The sequence below is a fragment of the Megascapheus bottae genome, chromosome 22 (genome assembly GCF_031878675.1).
Source record: "Megascapheus bottae isolate mThoBot1 chromosome 22, mThoBot2.hap1, whole genome shotgun sequence".
NCBI lineage: Eukaryota > Metazoa > Chordata > Mammalia > Rodentia > Geomyidae > Megascapheus > Megascapheus bottae.
In genome coordinates, this window is record NC_143530.1 from 5,987,199 (window position 1) to 6,011,069 (window position 23,871).

General features: G+C 37.2%; 1 protein-coding gene across 2 annotated transcripts in view; it reads left to right on the top strand.

Annotated features, from left to right (window-relative positions):
* Supt3h (SPT3 homolog, SAGA and STAGA complex component) overlaps positions 1–23,871 on the top strand; it is a 251,889-nt gene that overhangs the window by 115,556 nt on the left and 112,462 nt on the right. For both annotated transcript variants that reach the window (XM_090355553.1, XM_090355552.1), the window contains exon 3: positions 3,045–3,129. In XM_090355553.1, coding sequence (XP_090211679.1) covers positions 3,045–3,129 — 85 coding nt within the window. The remainder of the gene's footprint in view (positions 1–3,044; positions 3,130–23,871) is intronic.

Genomic DNA, 23,871 nt, shown 5'->3' on the forward strand with positions numbered 1-23,871 from the left:
CCTGCTCACTCACTTTAATTTCAGTTAGGAGAAATTCCTGAGGGTAATACTTAACCTATGAAAGTCTAATGAGGTGAAGTGTTTTGAAGGGAACTCTCTTTTAGAGACTAGTCACCCAGAGCCGCCTTGCACCACGTCCTAGTCACCTGGTGTCTGTTCCAAAGCAATGTCAGTTACCTGAGGGAGGAAACATCCAAGAAGCCAGTTAATTTAAAAAAAAAAAAAAAGTAGCTAACTCCCAAGACCACAGCAATTACTTGACCACAGCATCCAGAATAAATTAACCACATCAGCATTTGTAGCCAGTGGTGAGTATTGGAAGCAGCTCAGTATCCAAGAAAGATACAGTACAGAAGCCCTTTTGCCCTTTCCCTCATGTGTGATCTTCAACTTTTCATCACCATATCTGCTTGTGGCCTTCGTGCTTGGTGACTGTTAAGCGCTTTCTTTCAGTTATTACCAAACTCATCTCAAGTCCTTTTATGTTTTCAGTCAGGACTTAAAAATTTAAAACCAAGCATTTTACATTGCCTTTTCCCATTCCTTGTATTTTTAAAGGTTATTTCTTTTTTATTAACCATGCTTGTTACCCAATTTAGTTTGTAAGATTTAATTTTCATATATAATATCTTTTGAAGACACTTTTTTTTTTTGACAGTTGTGGGGGTTGAACTCAGGGCCTGATCACTGCCCTTGGACTTTTCTCAAGGCTAGAGCTCTACCACTTGAACCGTAGCACCTCTTCCAGCTTTTTTTCTACGTATGTGGTACTGAGGAATTGAACCCAGGTGTTCGTGCATGCCACGCAAGCACTCTACCACTAGGCCAAACTCCTGGCCCCTGAAGATACTCTTTTATGATCTAAGGATGACAGTTGTTTTCAAGAGCCAAAATCAAGTATCTAAAAAGGGATCTTTAAAAATCATCATAGCCTAGTCCTTTCCTTTTCCTTGTTGAAGGACATCATGGAATGGGAGATGTTACTTCCTAGTTCCAGCACCAGGAAAAGGCAAAGTGATTACTAAGACCAGGAGAATATTTTTTATCATAACAGAATCCCTTTCCATATTGGTAATGGCTGGGATGCCCAGCAGCTTACCTAAACTACTTTAGTTGGATAAAGGCCGTGTGAAATATTTGGGTGCAAATATTTCCTCAGAGCGGGAGCAGTAACTACAATGAAATGTCAGTTGAGAATCTACTTCTCATCCACTGACTTACATGAACTCCTCAACTTCAGAGGCTCAAATCGGTAAATTCTTAAGACAATATACTCATTAAAGAAGAAAATGTATAAATAGAAAGTACCCAAGTGGCTGCTTGGTTCCACTACTGTGGACCCATTGCTAATTCAGTTTTTTTTTTAAATTCATAACTAATTGAGTTTTCTAGTCTTTCTTGGATTGGTCATTTACATATTTCTAAAAATTAGCCATTTCTCCACCAGTATCTCTTTTTGGCATAACATTTATCATAGCATTCTCTTGTTATCCGTACCATGTTAATGGGTAATTTCCTTAGGACTCTGTTTTAGAACACTATTTTTTGTTTTTAGTTCAGTCTAATCTGCTCTCAAATCCATTAAGTTTTTACCCTTTTTAAAAATTTTACCAATAAGAATGAACTTAGGACCTCACATTCAATTTGCTTGTTTGTTCTTTTGGTTGGTGCTATACCAATTAAGCCATGCTACAAGCCCAGCATTTTGGTGGTTTTCAAATGGAGTCTCATAGATTTTTTTGCCTGGACTGGCCTTAAACAGAGATTTTCTGGATCTCCACCTGTTAAGTGAAAAGACTTACAGTCATCAGCAACTGGTGTCAGGCTCCTCTTCTCCCCTCACTCCCTATTAATTTTAAAGTTTGTCACTTGTATTTCTTTTTGGTGTTTTTTTCATATATGGCTGACCAGTTTGGTAGTTTTGGTACTTTTTAGTTTTTAAAATTATGAATCACATAGTTAATATGCATTTATCTTTGGAATATTCTCAGGTCTTTGTTTAAATATGTTCCATGTAGGATGCTGCCTTGTACCTGACAGAACTGTCACTATAAATCAGTGTAATTTGGTGCTCTATGTATCTATCTTATCTATTTATTTATTTTTCTATTGGTGGCAACAATTCTGAGAGCATGAACAAAGCTGAGCACCGGTGGCTCACACCTGTAATCCTAGCTACTCAGGAGGCTGAGATCTGAGGATCGAGATTCAAAGCCAGCCCAGACATGAAAATTTGTGAAATTCTTATCTCCAATTAACCACCAGAAAACCAGAAGTAGGGATGTGGTTCAGCGTGGTAGAGCACTAGCTTTGAGTTAATGAAGAACTCAGGGACAGCGCCCAGGCCCCAAGTTTAAGCCCCAAGACTGACCAAAAAAAAGGGGGAGGGGTGGAAGTGATTTTATTGCTAACAATTCTTAGGGATTCTCTTTTCCATTCCTCTTCCTTCTCTTCCATCTAAGGCCTTGGTTGGTGAAATTCATTCTGTGAAATGGCTGAATGCTCAGAGGGACTGATCATTATTGATACTTGGCCTCTCGATTTTGTAGTTAGTTCTTCAAACTGATCCTTGTTTTGCTTAAAATCCCCACGTTCTTTTCCCCTACCTTGAATATTATTCAGTTCTGTCCAAGTTCTAAGTTACCTGCCTAAAGAGTGATTTGGGAGTCCAGTGCTTTCATCCCATAGTATTGAATCATCTTGTCTGACTTTTGTTTCCTATACTGTGATATGGGCTCAAATGATATTTTAACACGTTATTATATACCTCAAGTGTTCTTTCCTAGGAAAAGATTCTCTGCATATCCAGTTAAATGAGAATTGAGAAGATATGTTGTTTTCGGTCATGGGGCTTGAACTCTGGGCCTGGCCACTGTCCTTGAGCTACAGCCCCACTTCTATTTATTTAGTGATTAATTGGAGATAAGAGTCTCAGGTTCTTTAGTACTCGGGCTGGGCACTAAAGATATTTTTAAGACAAATTTGTAATCCTTGATAGGCTTAGAAAGGGGTTGGAAATCATAATTTTATCTTTGTTTTTGCAGGTTTTCTTTGGGTGATGCTAGGAGGCCTCTTCATGAAACAGCTGTTTTGGTAGAAGATGTTGTACACACTCAATTAGTTAATCTGGTAAGATTAATATAATTATAATATACAATATAATTTTGTGATTTCTTTTTTTCTCATATATTTTTATTGTAATTAATAGAAGTTACATTATATTCACCAGATAAAAAGTGCATTACTTCACAAACATTGATACCCTTTCTCATGTTTTGGTCCGCATTTCCCTCCCCTCACCCCCGCCCCTCATCTTGTTTTCCCCCCTTTCCTATCCTATTTCTAATAACCAAATAAACATATAAACAATATAATGTGATTTACTTTCTCTGCATCCTGCTTTCGTTTGGATTGAAACCTATTGTGTTCAAAAGACATTTTTATTTATATTGGGATTTTTGGTAGGATTTATTAACAGATAATTTCCATGAAACAATATTCACCAGTTTGAGTCTATAATTAGTTTTGACAATGGGATATTGTTATAACTACCAGTACAATCATGATAGAGAATTTTCCCACACTAAAATTATTTCCTTTTTGTTCTGTGCAGTATGATTTTTACCCCACCTTGTTGATCTGATTTCTGTCATATAGAGCCTTTAGAACCTTAACAAAGTCTAGATTCGAGAATCACTATAAACAAAATCCAGATTAGAAAACGCTAATTTGGACTGGTAGTTTGTAATGAAGACTGCACTATCAAATTGCGAGTATTTGAAAAAGAAAAAGTCACAATGTTAACTTCCTGAAAACTGTCAGCTAGGCAGACAGGATACAAATGTTCATGCATGTTAGTGCATGTTTGACATTTTTAATGTTCTTGACTATTAAAAATCACTAAAGTAATTTAGAACTAGGTGTGATGAATAAGGTATTGATTATGCTATTGTTTTATCATTGCTCCCATAATATTTATCAATGGCTGTCAGCTCAGAGTTCACATCAGAACCACTTGCTGGGCTTAAGCAGCTCCCAAGCTTTACTTCATAATCCTGGGACAGTACCCCAAAACACATCACTGGTGACTCTGATGAGAAACACTGGTAAAAATTGCTATCTTTCAAGATATTTCCTTACAAATTGGTCTTCATGAGAGCGTTTCTTAGAGACATATATTACCAACCCCTACTACTTTAAGAAAAAATGTTTAGAGAAAACCAAATAAAGTAATCCAGGGATTGTTTTACAACAATGTGAATGGAACATTCTTGCAGAATAACTATATCTACGCCATTTTCTTTGTTTTATAACATAAGGAAATAATAGCAGTTATGAAAACTATCATTTTACTCATCAAATTTATACTTACATAACATATAGCAGAAGGAAATATTAGCCTTTTAATCTAGTGTTTAATTATATTCCTTAATCTCTCTGATTAATGTATTGGAGTTTACCTACCTCATAGACATATAAGATAATGCATGTAGCTGGGTTCTCATGGCTTATACCTGTAATCTTCTCTAGGAAGGAAGCTGAGATCTGACAAATCAAAGGTTAGAAGCCAGGTGGGACAGAAAGTCTTTGAGATTCCATCTCCAATTAACCATCAAAATGCATGACTGGAGGTGTGGTTCAAATGGTAACATGCCAGCCACGAATCAACAATTAGAATGAGAGCACAAGTCCCTGTATTTTTTTGTTTGTTTTTATTTCGTCCAGCGATATTATGTTGAAACTTAAACTTTAATCATGCAGCACAGTAGTTCCACACCATTGTTTGAAATATGTGTTCTTAAAGGTAAAATTTTGTTCAAAAATTTATGTTCTTGGAAGTAAGAACAAAATTGTATATTGTACTGCTCAGATCACAAAAGACTTGTAGCTTAATCTGATTTTAAGCTCTTGATGGTTTTGGAACAGGAACCTTTGCTTGAAACAAAGATTGGCTTATTAACTGAATTATGCAATTATAAGTAAATGTGGTCACAGCTGCTTTTGATTTTTTGTTATACACCTGACTGGAAACAACAGGTTTTTACAAATATTTTTCCATTTCTTACACTGACACCTAGTGTTCACTATTTCTGATATCCTAAATATTAAAATTTGGATATTAATAGCTATGGAACTAGATTTAGATTCAACACTTAGAGAAATACACCTTGTCACAGTTTAGTAACTTGGTTTTTTGTCACTATTACAGTTTTTCTAGTTCTTTATGTGTATGACCAATTGAATGTGTCAAAATTTAAGCATAGTTTTTGAGGTAGAAGCTTTTAAAACATATATTCTTAAAATCCAGTAGTTTTGTAATGTACATAACTAAGTTCATAAATCCAAGTGAATGATTTGATATATGTCAGTTCAAATCTTAGCTCAGAGAGATAACAAAACCACACTTACACAAGAATGAAGCAACACTATGTTGTTTACTAGCTGGTCAGAAATGAAGCAAACTTGAGTTACTATAATTTTCAAATGGGTAGATTAGTAATGTTATGTTTTTTATTATTTCCTGTGGGTTCCTAAGGATCGTTTAAAAGCTCATATTTTTTTGAAGGTGTAGATTAGTTTCAGATTTTCCTTAAGTGAAAATATACTATATGATTTAGAGAAAATTTACTTCTGCAGTAAGCATTTACTATATCAGAGATATGGGAGTGTGTGTGTGTGTGTGTGTGTGTGTAAAACGAAATCATTACTTTCATTCATATCTTATTAAAATAGGAATTATATTACTAGTAAGAGGAAAAATTAACTAAAATTGAACATTTAATTTATTTTAAGAATACAAAGTCAATGACAAAGACTAACTTTAAATTCCTTTCTAGTAGAATTTGCTACAAACTTAGTAGTGTTTGAATGTCCAGATATATCTTTGAAAGAACATGAATTTCATATACCTAAAATCAAATTATATTTACCTCTAATAGTAGTTACATTGTTCTTAATATATTTGGGGTTTTTTTTCATTTCTACCTTATAGGTCTTATGTTTATGAATTTTTTTCCTACTAGTGAAAATTATTCTTGCTTTGATCTATGCATCAGGTATTTAATGATCCATCTGCCCATAGACAGTCAAGAGATGAAGTGACAAGGGAAGCTGCCATTTATATTGTCTTGGTTAACCTAAAAGTAAATAAATCAGGCTCTTTTCAGGGGGAGGATATCAAGAGGAGGGAGTTGAATGTGAATAAGGATAAATACAGCCAAAATAGTTTATTTGCATGTGTGAAAATAGCATAATGAAATCTGTTGAATTTGTTTTAGAAGTGGGAATGGTGTGTGTGTGTGTGTGTGAGAGAGAGAGAGAGAGAGAGAGAGCACAAGAATTTGATCAGCATACACTGTGGGCATGTTTGAAAATGGCACAATGAAATCTCTTGTGCACCTAATGTATGCTAATAAATTGTACAAAAATAAGAACATATACAAAAATATAAGAAAAAGCATTGTCTCATTTCTTGTTCATTTCTCTTTTTTTGGAATGGATTTTGAGTAATTTATGAATAACTTTTTCAGAATTATGAAGTTCACCTAAGAGTCTAATTTCTTAGAATAAGTCCTATAATTAGATCTCTAGCATATTTCTAGCTTGTGCTATGAAAGCTCTGAAAAGAAGTTGTCACATATAACTAAAAGGAGTTAAAAAGAAACTGACCAAAGTATATTATATGATGTGTGAAAATGACATAATGTTATTTCTTACCATATACTATTTAATATGCGCTAATAGACAGGAAGAGATCATTGTGTACTGCATAGTTTTTCCTTGGTTATACTGAATTTTAACTTGTAATTTGGAAATGTCACATCCACTTATATTGAATCAAAATTGTAGCACTAGTAAATGATGTATATAAATACCTTTTGTATATAAATGTTTCTGAATATTTAAGTAAATATTTTACCTTTCTTTTGAACATGCATAGATACTTACTTTCTTTATTTGCAAGTCAGTTTGCTTCCATTTTGTTCAAGTTGCTTATTTCATTTAAAAGCCCAAATAAAATATAACAAGGCATCTCACATACAGCTTTTGTGAACTCACCTTGCTCTTTAATTTTTTGTTCCAGGTGCAAAAATTAGCTTGAATTGCTGTAGCAGGCAATCAGTTTAGGGTAGAACTATGTTTAAAATATAGTTATGTGTTCAAATATAAGTAAGATCCTGCTTCCTCTTGTACATACAGGAGGTAGAGTCAAATTGGATGGTCATCTTTGTCACATAGATGATCAGTACAATTTCATCATAAAACATTATTTTAGCTATTGACATACAAGGTTATATAAAACAAAGTCACTGTCTTCATGAAGCTTACATTTTGGCATGCAAGAAAGATAATTTTTCTACAGTTTTATTTGACTCTGAAGCAAAATTAAACCAGTTTCAAAAAGTATGCCTGTTCAAGGAAGTTCTAAGAAAGTAAACTCATCAGTTCCTCTTTAATTTCCCAAGGTACAAGTCAATATCTTCACAGGTCGCAGGTCCTGCAAACTCCCTCCTTCTATTCTGACTTAGATGTTCACTCTGGCCACAGTGTCATGATTAGCCAGTGTACCTGTCAGTGTAGAAGCAGGGAGACTCAAATTCATCTGGAGTGATGGTGAAGTGACCCATCTGGCTTGATTTTGGAGGTGGTACTGGAAGTTTGTAGACAGGATAGAATCAAAAATGAATTCTAGATTATTTTTCATTTCAGAAGGTAGAGAATGACAGTTTCATAGGAAAAATAATATGGGATATAGGTAGGATTCAAGTTGAGATTATTCGGATTATTCTAAGACCTATTAATGGTAGAGTTGAGTAGACAATTAAATAGATTATTAGAATTTGTGATACAAGTTTGTGCTAAAGATATATGGACATCAAACAGAGATATTTACATTTTTACCCCAGAATTAAAGCGTGTATTTCAATAAAATAAGTTGCTGAATTTTCTTGGTTTCTCAGTGCATGTAAAAATTAAATTTGCCTGGTGCTAGTGGTTCATACCTATAATATTACCTAATCAGCAGGCTGAGATCTCAGGATTGCAGTTCAAAGCCAATCCAGGCAGGAAAGTTCATGAGATTTTTATGTGCAGTTAACCACCAGAAAACCAGAAGTGGTGCTGTGGCTCAAAGTGGTAAAGTGTATCCTTGAGCTCAGGGACAATGCCCAGGCCCTGAGTTCAAGCCCTATAATGGATCTAAAAAAATTAAGTAAGTAAATTAGAATTGAATTGTCTTGTGCTATTTTTCTGTTTCTATAACAAAATATCCACATATAGATACTCTGTAAGAAACATAAGTTGTTTAAGCTCACCAGTCTAGAGGTCCAAGGGCATGGCTCTGGCTTCTGGTGAGCTCTGATAAGGGCCTAATAGTAGATGGCATCACCAGAACAGTAGTATACATAGAGGAGGTCACATGACAGGGAAGGATGCAAGTGTCTGGGAAAGGGGCAGTCTCAAATATTCTTAATGGTAACCCATTCTCAAGGGAACCTATTCATTCCTGCAGGACTGTCCATTTGTCAAAGTGATGACCACATTATCTTCCACTAGGTCATGCCTTTGAGGACTTCTTCCACATGAGCCTTTGGAGATACTCTCAGACCATGTACAAACCATAGTGGTATGCTGCTTATACAATACCATATGTCTAAGAGAGCAATGTGCTTATGAACTGTTAGTCTTATTTCAAAGTCACCTTAGGTAAATACAGTTTACCCTATTCAAACTAGCCAGTCATGAGCAGATTGTGAACCTGAGCTCAACTAATCTACTGTATCAGGAATATTTATTCCCGAGCAGAATGCCTCCTCTGTTTTTTCTTGTCAAATTTTTGGCAAATGGCACACCCTTCTTGCCAAATTAAATTTTGGCTTGCTGGGGCAAAAAATGAAAAAAAAGGGAGGTAAGAAGAGAAAAAACAAGCAGTGTACAAATGTTAGTTTAAGAACACATTATTGCTCCAGATGTTAGAGTCCTCTGAGTCTTTAGCAAGTTGTGATCTTACTGGGTATAGGATATTGCTTGATGCTGATGGCTGCTGCCTGATAAGGGTGGTGGCTACTAAAGCTTGGGGTGGCTACATTCGTTTCTTCATTGCCCCCATATAAGTCTTCTTGTATTATCATGGTAGAACTTGTGATACTAGCCCTTCTTCTAAAAACCTTACCACTACCATATCCACTCGGTTTCTGTAATATCACACAGTACCTTCCCAACCGGGAGCAGATTCCATCTTAAGAAATCACTGGGCACGGTAGCTCATGCCTGTAATACAAGCTACTCAGGAGACTGAAATCTGAGGATCAAGGTTCAAAGCCAGCCCGGGCACAAAAGGATCTGAGACTCTTATTTCCAGTTAACCTCTAGAAAATGGGAAGTGGGGCTTGGCTCAAGGGTAGGGTGGTAGCCTTGAGTAGAAGAGTTCAAGGACAGCGTCCAGGCCAAGTTCAAGCCTCATGATTCCCCCCCCCCAAAGAAAAAAGAAAGAATGAAAGAAAAGAAATCACTGCTCATCATGAGAAGCCACTCGTACTCTATTCATGTTTTTTTTTAATTTTTCTACTCAAGTTTTGTCATGCGATTTCAATAACTTGGGCTGGTCTTCCAGCTATGCTAGCTCACCTGGTCTCTACACCACAGCCATAGTTACCTCTCCTACTGAACTCTTGACCTCTTTAGCCTCTGTGAGGATTTGAGTCAGTGTCTTCCAAACTCAGCTAGAGCCTTATGAATGGTATTTCTTAAATAGCAAGACTTAAAATAAACTGTGCTTCTTGATCCATGGACTACAGAATAGATGTCCTGTGAGCTGAACAGGCACGAATATAGCATTCGTCTCGTACATCTCTATCAGAGCTCTCAGATGAGGGCAGGCATTGTCAGTGAGCCATAATATTTTGAAAGGAATCTGTTTTTTTTCTTTCTTTCTGAGCAGTAGGTCTCAATAGTGGGCTTAAAATATTCAGTGAACCATATTGTAAGCAGATGTGCTGTCATCCAGGCTTTGTTATTCCAGTTACAGAGCACATGCAAAGTAGATTTCATATAATTCATAAGCGCCATAGACTTTTGAGCATTGCCTTCAACTTGGAGTTCCCAGCTACATCTGACGCTTAAGAAGACACTTTTCCTGTCTTCACTGTGAAGCAAAGCACTGACATCTCTTGAGCTGTGAGAAGTCCTAGGTGGTATCTTCCTCCAACATGGGGCTGCTTTATCTGCTTTGAAAATTCTTTTTTTGTGTAACCTATTAGCTACATCTTCTACACCAGTCTTTGCTGGTCACCTTGCACTGGTGTAGAGACAGCTTCTTTCCTTCTAGCTCATGTAAATCAGCCTTGGTTGGCTTCAGAATTTGTCTTTGACAGCTTCTTCTCCTCTTTTAGGCCTTATATAATTGAATAGGTTAGGACTTTGCTTAGGATTAAACTTTAGCTTAAGAGAATCTTGTAACACTAGCACTCTCTCTATATCAGCCACAGGACTACTTAATGTTCCTATCATTTCATGTGCTCACTACGGTAGCACTTTTCATTTCCTTCCAGAACTTTTTCTTTGCATGCAAAACTTGGTTGACTATTTTACAGTATCCTCACTAAACTGAATCCTTTCTTGTTGATTTCAAGGAACATATAGAACATACAGAAGCTATTATAGAGTTATTAGTTTCCCTATTTTCAACATTGTTGAGTATCAAGAAATAAGGCAGCTAGAAGGGAAGGAGAAAGATGGAACCTGTAGGCAGTAGAGCAGTCAGAACATACACAAAACTTATTATTGCCTTACATAGGCAACCCAAAACAAATGTAGTTGTAACATCAAAAACATCATGTGTGGGGCCGGGAGTTTGGTCTAGAGGTAGAGTGCTTGCCTAGCATGCATGAAGACCCAGGTTTGATTCCTCGGTACCACATTCATAGAAAAGGGCTGGAAGTGGTGCTGTGGCTCACGTGGTAGAGCTCTAGCCTTGAGAAAAGTCCAAGGTCAGTGCTCAGGCGCTGAGTTCAAGCCCCATGACTGGCCAAAAAAAAAAAATCACATGTTTCTGAGCCCTTGATTTAATAATAATGAAACTTGAATTATTATATTGCCAGAGATTGACCAGAGACCCAAGGGCAGCCCTTACATTACTAAAATGGCACCAATAGCCTTCCTCAACAAAGTTCTCACTGATGTTCCCTATACAGAACTGTGCTATGAAGAACCGGCCAGTCAGAGGAGGGATATCTGTAGACATGGAAGTCATTGGTAAAGATTTGGGACTTAAAATACCAAGGGTATATGGCATCACTTAGAAAGAAGAGAAATGGCAGTGGTAAGCTTGACAGTAGCCCATATTAAAGTGGTCTACCATTTTTAGGCTGAAAAAAAGAAGATCTAGGCAAAGAGTTGGGGCCTATAAGTATGTGATATCTTGGTAACCAAATGAAGAATGATCCATGAAACAATCTGGACTTTATTAAAATGAAATGTTTTGCTCCATGGAAAACCAACTATCCAGCTGAGCATGGTGGCATACACTTGTAATTTGGCTGTTTGAGTGGTTGTGGTAAGAGTCACAATCTGAGGCCAGCTTGACTGAAGTACATGACTCCATCTGCACAACAAAGTAAAACAGCTTAAGAATTTCCTGCTGGAAAGTTAGGCAACCTGTTGCCCATCCGCCTTTCTTCCCAACCTTACCTCCATGATGCAGGGCATCTCCTCCATGTGGATGGATGAAGGCTGAGGCTGAGGCTCCAGAGAATGTCTCTAACCAAGAACTTGAAAGTAGGAGGCTTGAGGCGCAGAGAACATTGGAAGGTTTTGAAGACACAGTCTTTACAGACTGTGTGCTCTACTCCCCATGGCTTGATAACCCTATAGGAAAGGATTGGTTCTTTGATTTCATGGATTGGTTACAGTTTTCTTACATTATTTATTCATATGATTGACCTACGTGCTTTTTTGCTTTTTTTTTTTTTCTGCCTTACCTTGAGTCTGGAGCCTCCTAGGAACTAGTTCTATCTACCTGACAGTCTTCTTTTCCCTGTGTTTGAATTGTGAGTTTTCAACCAGTCCTTCCATTCATCTGATTTTTGTTTAATTTCTTTCTTTAAGGAATTTCTTAATGTTTTGATCTACTAATGTCATTCTTTTATTTTCCAGAGTTGTTTTGATTTGCTCTCATCTCATCTTCCTAAATTTTAATTTACAGGAAATGTTAAGTATAAAGGAAGTTGAGGCATGGACTACATATTATTTTATTCGTTCTCTAATTTTGTATTTTTTCTACTGATAGACAAAATTTGATTACATATATGAAAGCTATTTTCTCTATCTCCATCTCTTATGAATATTTCTCTCTCTCTCTGTCTCTCTATCTCTCTCTCTCTCTCCCCCCCCCCCTTTGTTTTTTGGTGCCAGTCCTAAGGCTAAACCTCAGGGCCTGTGCACTGTTGCTGAGTTTCTTTGCTCAGAGCTAAGACTCTACTACCTGAACCACAACTCCACTTCTGGCTTGAGGAGGGGGGGCGGGGCGCCAGTCCTGGGGCTTAAACTCAGGACCTGAACACTGTCCTTGGGCTTTCCTCATGTCTAGCACTCTGTCACTTGAGCCACAGCACCACTTCCAGCTTTTTCTATGTATAAAGTACTGAGGAATCAAACCTGTGTCATCATGCATGCTAGGCAAGCAATCTACCACTAGGCCAAACTCCCGGTGCCCTCTGGCTTTTTTTCTTTCTTTTTTTTTGGTGGTTAATTGGAAATAAGAGTCTTGTCGACTTTCTTGCCCAGGCTAGCTTCAAACCTCAGGGTTTCAACCCAGGATCCTCAGATCTTAAGCTCCTGAGTAGCTAGGATTACAGGCATGAGTCACAGGTTGTTGGCTTATAAATATTTGTTATGCATCCATAATAAGTAAAAGCTTAAGGTAGATACTCAAGTTCTATTGAAGTGAACTTTTGCCTTAAGAAAAGGAATAATAATTAAAAGTATCACTTAAAAAATGTAAAACTTTTCTTCATCAACACCATATTGCATATATTTTATGCATTTTACTGTATTTTAAAATTACACAATTGCTTTGACACTAGAGAATCTTGGACTGTGCTAGCCATTGTAGGTGGAAAGGGCCTGATTGTGGCTCAGGATCCCTCAGACTCTTGGTCCTTCCCTGTAGTGTATTTTTTCTGATGTCAGACCAAGCAGCAGGGAGAACTTGTCCATCTGGTAACCATTACCTGTGGATGTACAGCTCGTCTGTGTCTTCTGGAAGTTGACTTCATGTTAAACAAAGGAAGCTGATCAAAAACAGCTGGAAAACCTTTGCTTAGTTCATGTTTTATACAGCCAGCATTAGGTTACATTCACATGACTGCATGTCTACAGTTTAAAAAAAGGTAAATCTTGTCCTTTTATTAACATTAGTATAATCCTTATTTTATAGTTAACACAATTTTAATTGTTTCCCTGTTTAGCAGGAGAACTTAATGTCATTGATATCACTATGTATGTATTTCATACACCTTGGAAAAATAATGGCTCATTTATTGACTGTATGTGCCACTGTTCATATATTTTAGATGCAGTCAAAATAAAAACAGTAGGTTGAAATATAATTTTCTAATTTAAAATTATGAGGTTAGTAAATGTAGGAACTTGCCAACTAAACATGTAGCAAGCCATTAAATATATTATGTGAACTAATTATATAGATATTGAAAATTACTGTTGTAATACTCCCCTTGACACATGGCATTTATTATAATCCTAGGTACACACAAACAGCAGTTTTAGATAGTTATTATTTATGATAAGAAATGACATAAAATTTTAAGTTAAGAAGACTCCTTTTTTCTTAATACATTTAGAAAAAAAGAACCTCAGAAGAATTAGGAATTCATTTGGACAGTGTCTATATCTGCTGGAACATTGTGTATGTTAAATAACAGTACTTTCTTCTGCCTGGAACTCCACAGTTATTTAAAGAACAGTGTTGCAATCATCACGTGAATGTCTAGCAGAACACAGTTGGGAAAGCTTTATAACATTATATTAGTAGAGATTTGCTAGCACAACATGGAATTCTGTGACGAGAAAATGCTCCAGATAATGTAATGACTCAGGCATACCAGTCTAAGCAGAAAACAGTAAGTGTTTCTCTCCCTCCAGATATTTTAAAATTCAGTGGTTGTTTTACAAATGATTAGCATTGTTTTGTTGAAAATGTCCTAATCTGGAAAAAAAAACAAAGTGTTGCTCACAAATTCCATGTAGGTAGAGAAACCAAGGACAGTTCTGATCCTCTGGCTGTAATAATGTCCAGCTGGATTATTTCTGGTATTACGGTTCCTCTTTGTAAAGGTTCTTTCTCGGGCCTTCGTAAGCCACCAGACTTTAGGAAGACTTTCTCAAGTGTTCAAGCACACATATGGCAGGCGGACTGAGAGCAAGGAAATAATTCTCAAAATATTTATATTGTAATACAATCAGTTATTTCTTTTTAAAACTGAGCCACCCCCTCCAGCCACTGTGGTGCTCATTCAGTGCGGACTCTTTTGTGAAGTGCCATCTGAGGGGACCAGGGTGCTCACCGTAGCTGAGGAAAAGCCCAAGGAAGGAGTCAAGACTGAGAATAAGGATCATATTAATTTGAAGGTGGTGGAGCAGGATGGTGCAGTTTAAGATTAAGAGGCATACACTACTTAGTAAACTAATTAAAGCTTATTGTGAATGACAGGGTTTGTCAATGAGATCAGATTCTGATTTGATGGGCAACCAATCAATGACACCTGCACAGTTGAAAATGGAGGATGAAGATACAATTGATGTTTTCCAGCAGCAGACAGGAGGTGTCTACTAAAAAGGGGGACCCGCTACTTTGCTCCAGAACTTTGTTCTTGTAGAGCAAGAATACATTCTTAATTAGAAAACTGCAATTTAGGCACCGGGAGTTTGGCCTAGTGGTAGAGTGCTTGCCTTGCATGCCCAAAGACCCGGGTTCGATTCCTTGGTACCATATACATAGAAAAAAGCTGGAAGTGATGCTGAGGCTCAAGTGGTAGAGCTCTAGCCTTGAGAAAGTCCAAGGACAGTGCTCAGGCCCTGAGCTCAAGCCCAGGACTGGCAAAAAAAAAAAAAAAGAAAAAAGAAGAAAACTGCAATTTAGTCCCACCATATACTGACTACTACAGTATAGTTTTCCCTATTCTTTCATTTACCCCTTCCCCATTCCTTTATTGTACATAAAGTAACTGGTGTATATGCACAAGCATACTGTTTTTGTTTTTCTTTTTTTAACTAATGGCTACTGGTATATTTTGATTGTCATCAAATGGAGATGGGATGGGAAAAAATACTGGGTTCTGTGAAAATATCCGCCATCTCCCTTAGTGGCATGCTCATTCAGCTTTTATCTTTATATTTCAGTAAATTATTTTGCTTTCACTCATTTAACAAAAAAAAGGAGAAAAACAACAAAAATCCTTGCATACCTAGTTTGATTGGAGAATTTTAATGTTTTCATTTGTCATTATAAAACCAAGGACAGTTTTGTAGCTGTTACATGTAGGGCAATATGTCTTTAAGTAGGGGTAAATTACTTCAAGTCAAGCGTCTTACTAACTTCTTTAAAGTGAAAAAACAAAGAAAACTATCTGAGCCTGGTTACCAGTGGTTCCCACCTATAATTCCACCTATAATACTCAGAAGGCTGATATCTGAGGATTTGGGCTTAAAAGGGAGCCCAGGCAAGAAAGTCCATGAGCCTGTGATTCAAGTGGTAGAATCCCATCCTTGAGCAAAAAAGCTAAGGAATAACATCCAGGCCCCAATACTGGCACAAGAAAAACAAAGTATTTGAAAGGGAGCTGCTAGAGTTGTAATAATGTCTCCATATATGCATGTGACAGTGTGTTGGACCCTACCACTGAAAACAGTAATAATAAATGTCTACTTGTCTGCTGAAAAGGCTACTGAACCATGTTATCTTCTGAGAAATGACCAGGAAGATTCAAAGGATATTTTACTTGAGTCATACATAATATTTTGTTACAAAATTTAAGGTAAATCAATATACACATTTTAACACAAAAACAGAATCTATAGCACATACTTGGAACTCAGTAGCTATGTATTTGTTAATTACATTTAGTACAAGGAAACCCTAATTACTTTTAATACTTTCTTTTAGACTCTAGTATGTGTATATAACATTATAATATATATTATTTGTATGCATAAAGTTAACACAACACAGATTTGGGACAATATATACTCTCATAAAACTTTTTCCAACAAGGAATAATAATATTTCTATTAGTTTTTTTTTTTTTTGAGGGGGGGTCATGGCACTTGAACTCAGCCTGGGCGCTGTCCCTGAGCTCTTCGGCTACCACCCTACCCCTGGGCCTAGGTGTTGACCCCACACTCTTCAGCTTCCTACCCTTGAGCCAAGCTCACTTCCCTTTTTCTAGAGGTTAATTGGAGATAAGAGTCTCAGGACCTTTTGTTCCCAGGCTGGCTTTGAACCTTGATCCTGGGATCTCAGCCTCCTGAGTAGCTAGGATTATAGGCTTGAGCAGCACCCACCCCAGCAACATCTCTATTTTTAAGACAATAGAGCTAAAGTTCCTTTGATTTTACTGCTTTACTCTTGAAGGTGCTTTTCTTAGACTTTGGTTAACTATCAAGGTTTAACCACTATTGAAACCAGCACTCTTTCAGTAACATGTCAACAACTTGGTTGTTCAAATTACAGATTTCTTTTATTTTTCATGGAAATATTCTTAGATCAGTTAATTCTGTTAATACAGAATGACCTTTAGGTGAATTATTACATAACTTGTTTTTTATTATTGTCTCTGACAATCCTGAGACGTGAACTCAGGGCCCTGTACTTGATCAGGCTCACCTCTAGCACTTAAGCCATGTCTGCAGTCTGACTTTTTGCAGTTTATTTTGCTAATATATCCTCTTTGTATGCCCATGTAAAATAACAGTTTTCATTAAAGCACTTTAAAAATAAGATTAAAGCAAAAATTCTAAGCCAGTTCTTCTCAGGACACTTGAATTAAGGGTCGAGTTTTGTTTCTCATCTTCATTTTCTGAAGTACTGGAGACAATGCCACTGCTATGCAAATCAGTCTCATTTTCTGCTTAGATAAGACTGATCATACTTTGTGTTCTAACTTTTGTCAGTATTGCTCAATATTTTGAGTACAATTCATAGGAAAATGTTTTATCAGTTTAATTTACAGAATCTTGTTCTCTTATTGCTGAAATAATGGTGATCTCACAGTGGTTTTAGAGGTTTGATGACATACATGGTCTGTATTGCCTAATTCCTCTAAAAGAAGACTTTTTAAGATCAGACTGTAAGTCAGTATCATTTCAAAGCCACAGTCTCTCATCATAAGGCAGAGATAATATCACTCTGAGCTCAGAGCATTATCTGACACAATGTACTAGGGGCAACATACAGTTTAACACAGTTCTCATCCCTATCCAGACCTTTTCACTAATGATGAAACACTATAGAGTGATCATTAGCATACCAGTTTTAGTTTGCAAAGTCATAGGAGATACCCTCTCTTTGAGAGCTGGTTCTCAAAGACCATTGAGTCAAATGTAATGCCAGAAGCCTATGTATTTCTTTTGCTAGATCTGGGTATTAGAAATCTCTCACATTGAAGGAAGGCTGTCTCGAAGGTATTGAGATTGGTCTTTAGTAACAAGTTATACAAGGTTGAGACCTTTCTCCCAAGACACTGGGATGAGATGGTTTTTCCTCTCTGTATCTGCTGCTGTCATAAAGTACTAGCACAGAAGTACAGAATTCAAACCAGAGTAAAAGAAAAAAAGAAAAAAAAAAGACACCAGTGATTCATGCCTGTGATCCTAGCTACTCTAGAGTCTGAGATCTGAGGAGCATGGTTTAAAACTTTCCTAGGAGGAAAGTTGTGAGCTCTTATCTACAGTAAACTATGTTAAAAAAAATAATAAGGCCAAAAGTAGAGCTGAGGTCCAAATGGTAAAGCACTAGCCTTGAGCAAAAGAAGCTCAGGGACAGTGCCCAAACCCCAAGTTCAAGCCCCAGGACTGGCAAAAAGAAAAAAAAGGCAATAATCCCAAGATTTATAAAGGTAAACTAATTTTTTCCTGTACTGTTGTACTTTTCTTGTAGAATATTATTAGTGTTAGTAAAAATTAAATGCAAGAACTCATCCTGACTTCTTCCTCTCCCAGGCATACATCCCACCTACCTTTCACTTCCTTTGTGCCTTGTTTACAGTTTCTAGAATGCCCATATTCCGTTAGATATGCTCCTCTCCCCACCTTTCTTGGTGTTTTGGACATTACACGATATTTTTCCTTAAGGGTAAGGACCACATTTTAGTCATCTTTGCATTCCCAGCCGCTGGTGTCGTGTCCAGTACACAAGTCAGGCATTTGGGATAAGGAACCGTCTGTGTTTGTTTCTCAGGTAATGTCTGTTAGTAATAATGGGGCATTTTCTAAGTACTGTGCTTATCTAGAGAAAGTGTTTTGCTATAGCTTTAAATTTGGTTGAATAAGACTGTCTGAGTCAAAAGTGTTTAATTATGTTGACAATCATCCTCTAAGAAATGCAGACTATACATAATTCCTCCATGTGTATGAATGAGTTTTTTGCAAACCTCTTTTAAAGTACTCATGCCATAGTTTGCAGCACATTCCTAGGAAACGTTTCAGTGAAACCGGATATGCCTATGTATCTTTTTTTTTTTTTTTTTTTTTTTTTGTAGATCACGGGGCTTGAACTCTGGGCCTCTGTGTTGTCCCTGAGCTCTTCAGTTCAAACCTACCACCCTATCCTTTGAGCCACAGTGGGACTTCTGGTTTTCTAGTGGTTAATTGGAGATAAGAGTTTCACAATGTTTAGTGTCCAGGCTGGCTTTGAACTGTGATCTTCACCTCTCAGCCTTCTGGGTAGCTAGGATTACAAGTGTGAGCCACCACACCTGGCTTTACAGTCTTTTTTCATTCTTCATTCTTTTTTTTTTTTTTTTTTTTTTTTTTTGCCAGTCCTGGGCTTGAGCTCAGGGCCTGAGCACTGTCCTTGGACTTTCTCAAGGCTAGGGCTCTACCACTTGAGCCTCAGCACCACTTCCGGCTTTTTTTTCTATGTATGTGGTACCGAGGAATCGAACCCGGGTCTTCATGCATGCTAGGCAAGCACTTTAACCACTAGGCCAAACTCCCGGCCTCATTCTTCATTCTTGTCACCTTCTGGTAAGCAAAATCTAATGTCTGTATTAAATGTAAATTTCAGTTTCTTTCTTTTTTTTTTCTTTTCTTTTTGATATTGTAATTTAGACTCAGACCCTTCTGTTTCTTAGGCAGGTGCCCAGCCATTCACCCAGTTTGTTTTCCAGGGAAGTACAATGAACTCTTATCTCCAATTAAGCAGTAAAGAGCCAATAGTGGAGGTTTGGCTCAAGTGAGTTCATCCTTGAGTGAAAAAGAAAGAAAGAGAGAGAGAGAGAGAGAGAGAGAGAGAGAGAGAGAGAGAGAGAGAGAGAGAGAGAGAGAGGGAGGGAGGGAGGGAGGGAGGGAGGGAGGAGAGACAGTGTGTAGTGCCATGTTTGTGCACACACAGACACACACACACACACCAGTATGTACTGAATCGTCTGTACATATGGATCAGCTTCTTGGATTTTTTTGTTGTTGTTGTGCTGGTCTGATCATTCACAGAGGCTTTGGTTACAGAGGCTTTGTAGTACATTTTAATAAACTAGGTAGGGCTTACCCCTGCCACTGCTTTTCTCCTTCAGGGTTTTTCTTACTTGCCCTTATATGTTTATTTCCCTGGCACAGAACCAGTAACCAATAAATATTTTGCTTCTTACTGGGAAGTATCCGGACTGAACCTTTCGGTGGCTCATTAATTGACTGAGAAAGATTTGCAAAATGCTTTCAGTGTCAACGGATTAAAGATATGAGAATATGACTATTTAGACTGCTTCTAAAAGCAGTTTCTTGATTTTGTTTGTTTCTCAGATTCTTCATTAGATAGGTTAGAGAAGTTTTAAGAGAAAATCATAATGCAGAAGAGGAGACGCTCTATGTGGCTCCATTGTTAAGAATTGGGTAAAAGCTATGTGTCATTTATAATGTATATATTTGTCCATGTTAGACATGCACTGCCTTAGGAACAATCAGTTGACTACCTACCTTCCGTAATCAAGGTAGTTGGGGCTATGAAGGTGTTTCAGAAGAATTTGGAGATCCTAATATTGTGATATTCTTGGCTTCAGGGCAGTGGGTTCCCTCAACAAAAGGTCAAGTTCTTGAGTTGTGAGGAGAGAGCAGTTTCATTTCTTATAATACCAATTCCCAAAGAATGATCCCCACAGATCAGTCATGGTCTCCTAGGATTCTCTGGGTAGTCTGCCAGTTAGTTTTTTTTTTTTTGAATTTCAGGGTTTACAGTATGATAATGCCTTTGGTTTATTTTATATATGGACTAATAATTTTATTATGACATTTCTAAAGAATTTTCTCAGATGCCATTCTTCCCATAAATAATGATGAGGTTTCTCTTCAGTAGCATAATGGTACAGGTAGAGATTGTAATCTAGTCACTCCTTTTCTCTATCTTGAAATAATCTATAATATGAAATTTTAGAGATAGTCAATTTTATATTTTTTAGCACTGGAGATTAAACCAAGGCCTTATATACATGAAGCACATACTCTACCACTTGAGCCTCCTACTCTATTTATTTATTATATTTTATTTTATTTTTGCCAGTCCTGGTCCTTGAACTCAGGACCTGGGCACTGCCCTTGAGCTTTCTCAAGGCTAGAGCTCTACCACTTGAGCCACAGCACCATTTCTGGCTGTTTGATATGGATGTATACCAAGAAATCGAACTTGGGTCTTCGTGTATGCTTATGCAAGCACTTTACCATTAGGCTAAACTCCCAGCCCTATTATTTTAATTTTGAATTATTAAGGTAAGGCCTCACTTCTGCCTTTGCCCTGCTAGCCTTGAACTTTTGATCTTCCTGTTTCTGCTTCGTAAGTTAGCTGGAATTACAGGGATACATACCTAATAGATACATCCTAACTTATTTATGTGATTATTACAATTTGAGAAGCTCAGCAATAGCAATATGAAATACTAAACTTACTTTTTTTTGCCAATCCTGGGGATTGAACTCAGGGCCTGGGCACTGCCCTTAAACACTTTATGCTGTACCAAAGAATCAAACCCAGGGCTTTGTGCATGTTAGGCAAGCACTCTTATCACTAGGCCACACTCCAGTCCTAAATATTTCTTTTTTATGAGAAATCTATGAAGCACTATTATCTCATAGCCCACGAGATTTTTTGCAAAAGATTAAAAGAATTTGGGGGAAGGGAGAAGTCAGAAAAAAGTATGAAAGCATCTCATAGTGCTTTCAATAAAGGCTAATTTATTCTTACTTTTGTTATTAATATTCCTCTTTCTTAAATTAAGTTTGGAATCTGGAATTACAATTTTCATCCTTAGGTCTTCTAGTTTCCACATTGTTTATTCGATAGTGGTACTTCTCGCCCATTTCTAAGATGTATGAATAGAAATATTTTTTTAAAGTAGGCAAAATATCTTTAGCTGTTTTAGGGAGAAAGTAGCCTTGTGATGTTGTCCTTGGTGAATCTGAAGACTCCTGTGATACTGGCTATCTCTTTGGGGGTATTTCTCCTATTCCTTCCACCCACTTCATCTTTTTATTATACCGGACGTTCATCTCACCACGTCTAACTTGCTCTCTACTTTCTTGTTGAGTTTTCTAGTCAGAGGCACCAGGGGAAGACCTGTGAGTCAGTAAATGTAAGGTCAGAGAGCGCTATAACCCCAGACTTGCACTTTCAGCTTGGGGTAGCTACTGCCTCTTCTTGTTCCCTAAGCCCTGTAGAGTAATGATTCCCTGTTGTTGCTAGACCTAGGAGCCAGGAACTAGGGAGGCAGTGGCAATAAGATACCACACTAGCTCTTTGATTTCCCTAACCCTGCCTCACAGATGTTTAAATATTCTTGTATTTAAACCTATCTCTGATTATCCAGCTTAAGTATTCTGTTTTCCTCTAAGTATCTGATCGGTAAACATACTTATAAATCAATATTAATGATCCCATATAGGTTCAGTCTCAAAGGTATCCTAGACCCACATATGTCAGTTGAAATTCAACCAGAGAAATTTGAAAACAGAGGTTTTTTCCCCCCCAGAATCCTATTTAAAGACTGGGAAGCAAGATCTGATTTCTTTTAGGGTCGGTATGCATCATGGCTAGTATCTTAAACTGAGCATTGACTCCCAATGACCAAAGTTTTTTTTTTAAAGACTAGATAATCTCTAGGAATGTCTTTGAGACTCTTCGGTAATGAATACCCTTAATAAAGGGCATGATGTAGCAGAGTGATAGAATATTTGCCTAGCATGTGTAAGTCCCAACACCACAAATAACACCACAATAACGACCACCTTATTGAAGCTTACTTTCCTGTGTAACATTTGCAGTAGTGTTAGGTTAATGCACTCCTGGCAATATAATACACAAATTATAACATTTTTTAATTCTTAAGCTCCCAACATCAGTACATTGATTTATTTCAGAGTATACCTTTTATAATATCTGCTGTCATTGGTTGTATATTTTAACTAAAAATCTGTAGCTCTTGTGAGGTTAGCGACTATGTTTTGTTTCTTTCTTATTGTTTGCTTTCTTGCTTCTTTTGCTTGCCTCAGAACAGTATAATTCCTGTTTCTAAGCCCATGACTAGCCTATACGCTCAATAGCTGAATTCTCAAATGAATGAGCCAGGGATCCGTGTTTAGTTAGAAGTAATAGAACTTTGGGAATGTGAAAAGCAATCTGGCTGCAATGCAAGACACCCCATTGATTGCCAAGATTGACTAGAATTACCAGTTGAGCTGAGCATGTTCCCTCTTCCCTCAGCATTCTGTGAGTGTCCCTACTGAAAGGCCACACTCTGTATGTATGGCTATGCATATGCATCTGCACTCACCCACCTGAACCTTCATTTTCTATCTCTCTGCTACCTATTTCATTTCGGCTCTGTGTACTACAAAAGGTTTGTCTTGAAGTGTTAGTAGTCTTCATCACATTTAGTTATTAACCACATACACACAGAACCACAGTAACATTCAGTAGTCCTTGACCTCTTCCTTTAGTTCCTGTGCCTGTTCCCTATACTTGCCATGTTAACGGGCTCTTGTGTAATTGCCATGTTATGTAATTTATATAAACATTGATGGAGACTTTCTTTCTGGAAAGGGAGTTGTTTTGTGATGAGATCTTTGCAATGTGTAATATGATAGTGCTGGCATCATAAAAGCTACCCATGTAGCACAATGGAAAGAAAGGGACTATCTCTCATTTTACTTGAGTTAGCAAGGACCTCAGAAGGCTGGGGACATCTTGCTTTTATCTTGGAAAGATCTAGAGTCCTGTTTTCTCTGTACTGTTTATCCTCTCAGAATTTGACTATGTGAATATTGCTGGGTAGTTAACCCTGATTTGAATGAATCTCATAATAATATCTGATTTGGGTTTTAGTAACTAAAGCTAAACATGTCCCTAGCCTACCAAGCTTTCATTGGAATCTCTTTTTCTTAACTATACTTAGCTGTTTCACAGTTTCTTTAACAAGAATGAGCGATTCCTAAGAAGTATCCTATGCTTGTAAAGTTTTTTTATTTTTCTGCACCATGTTATTTCATTTTTTTACAGGGGCCTAAGTGTAACATGATATGAAGATTATCATCTTCTTGGGCTTAAAAGCTTATAGTGAAATATGGGACTGACATCTGGGCATAGGACACCTCACT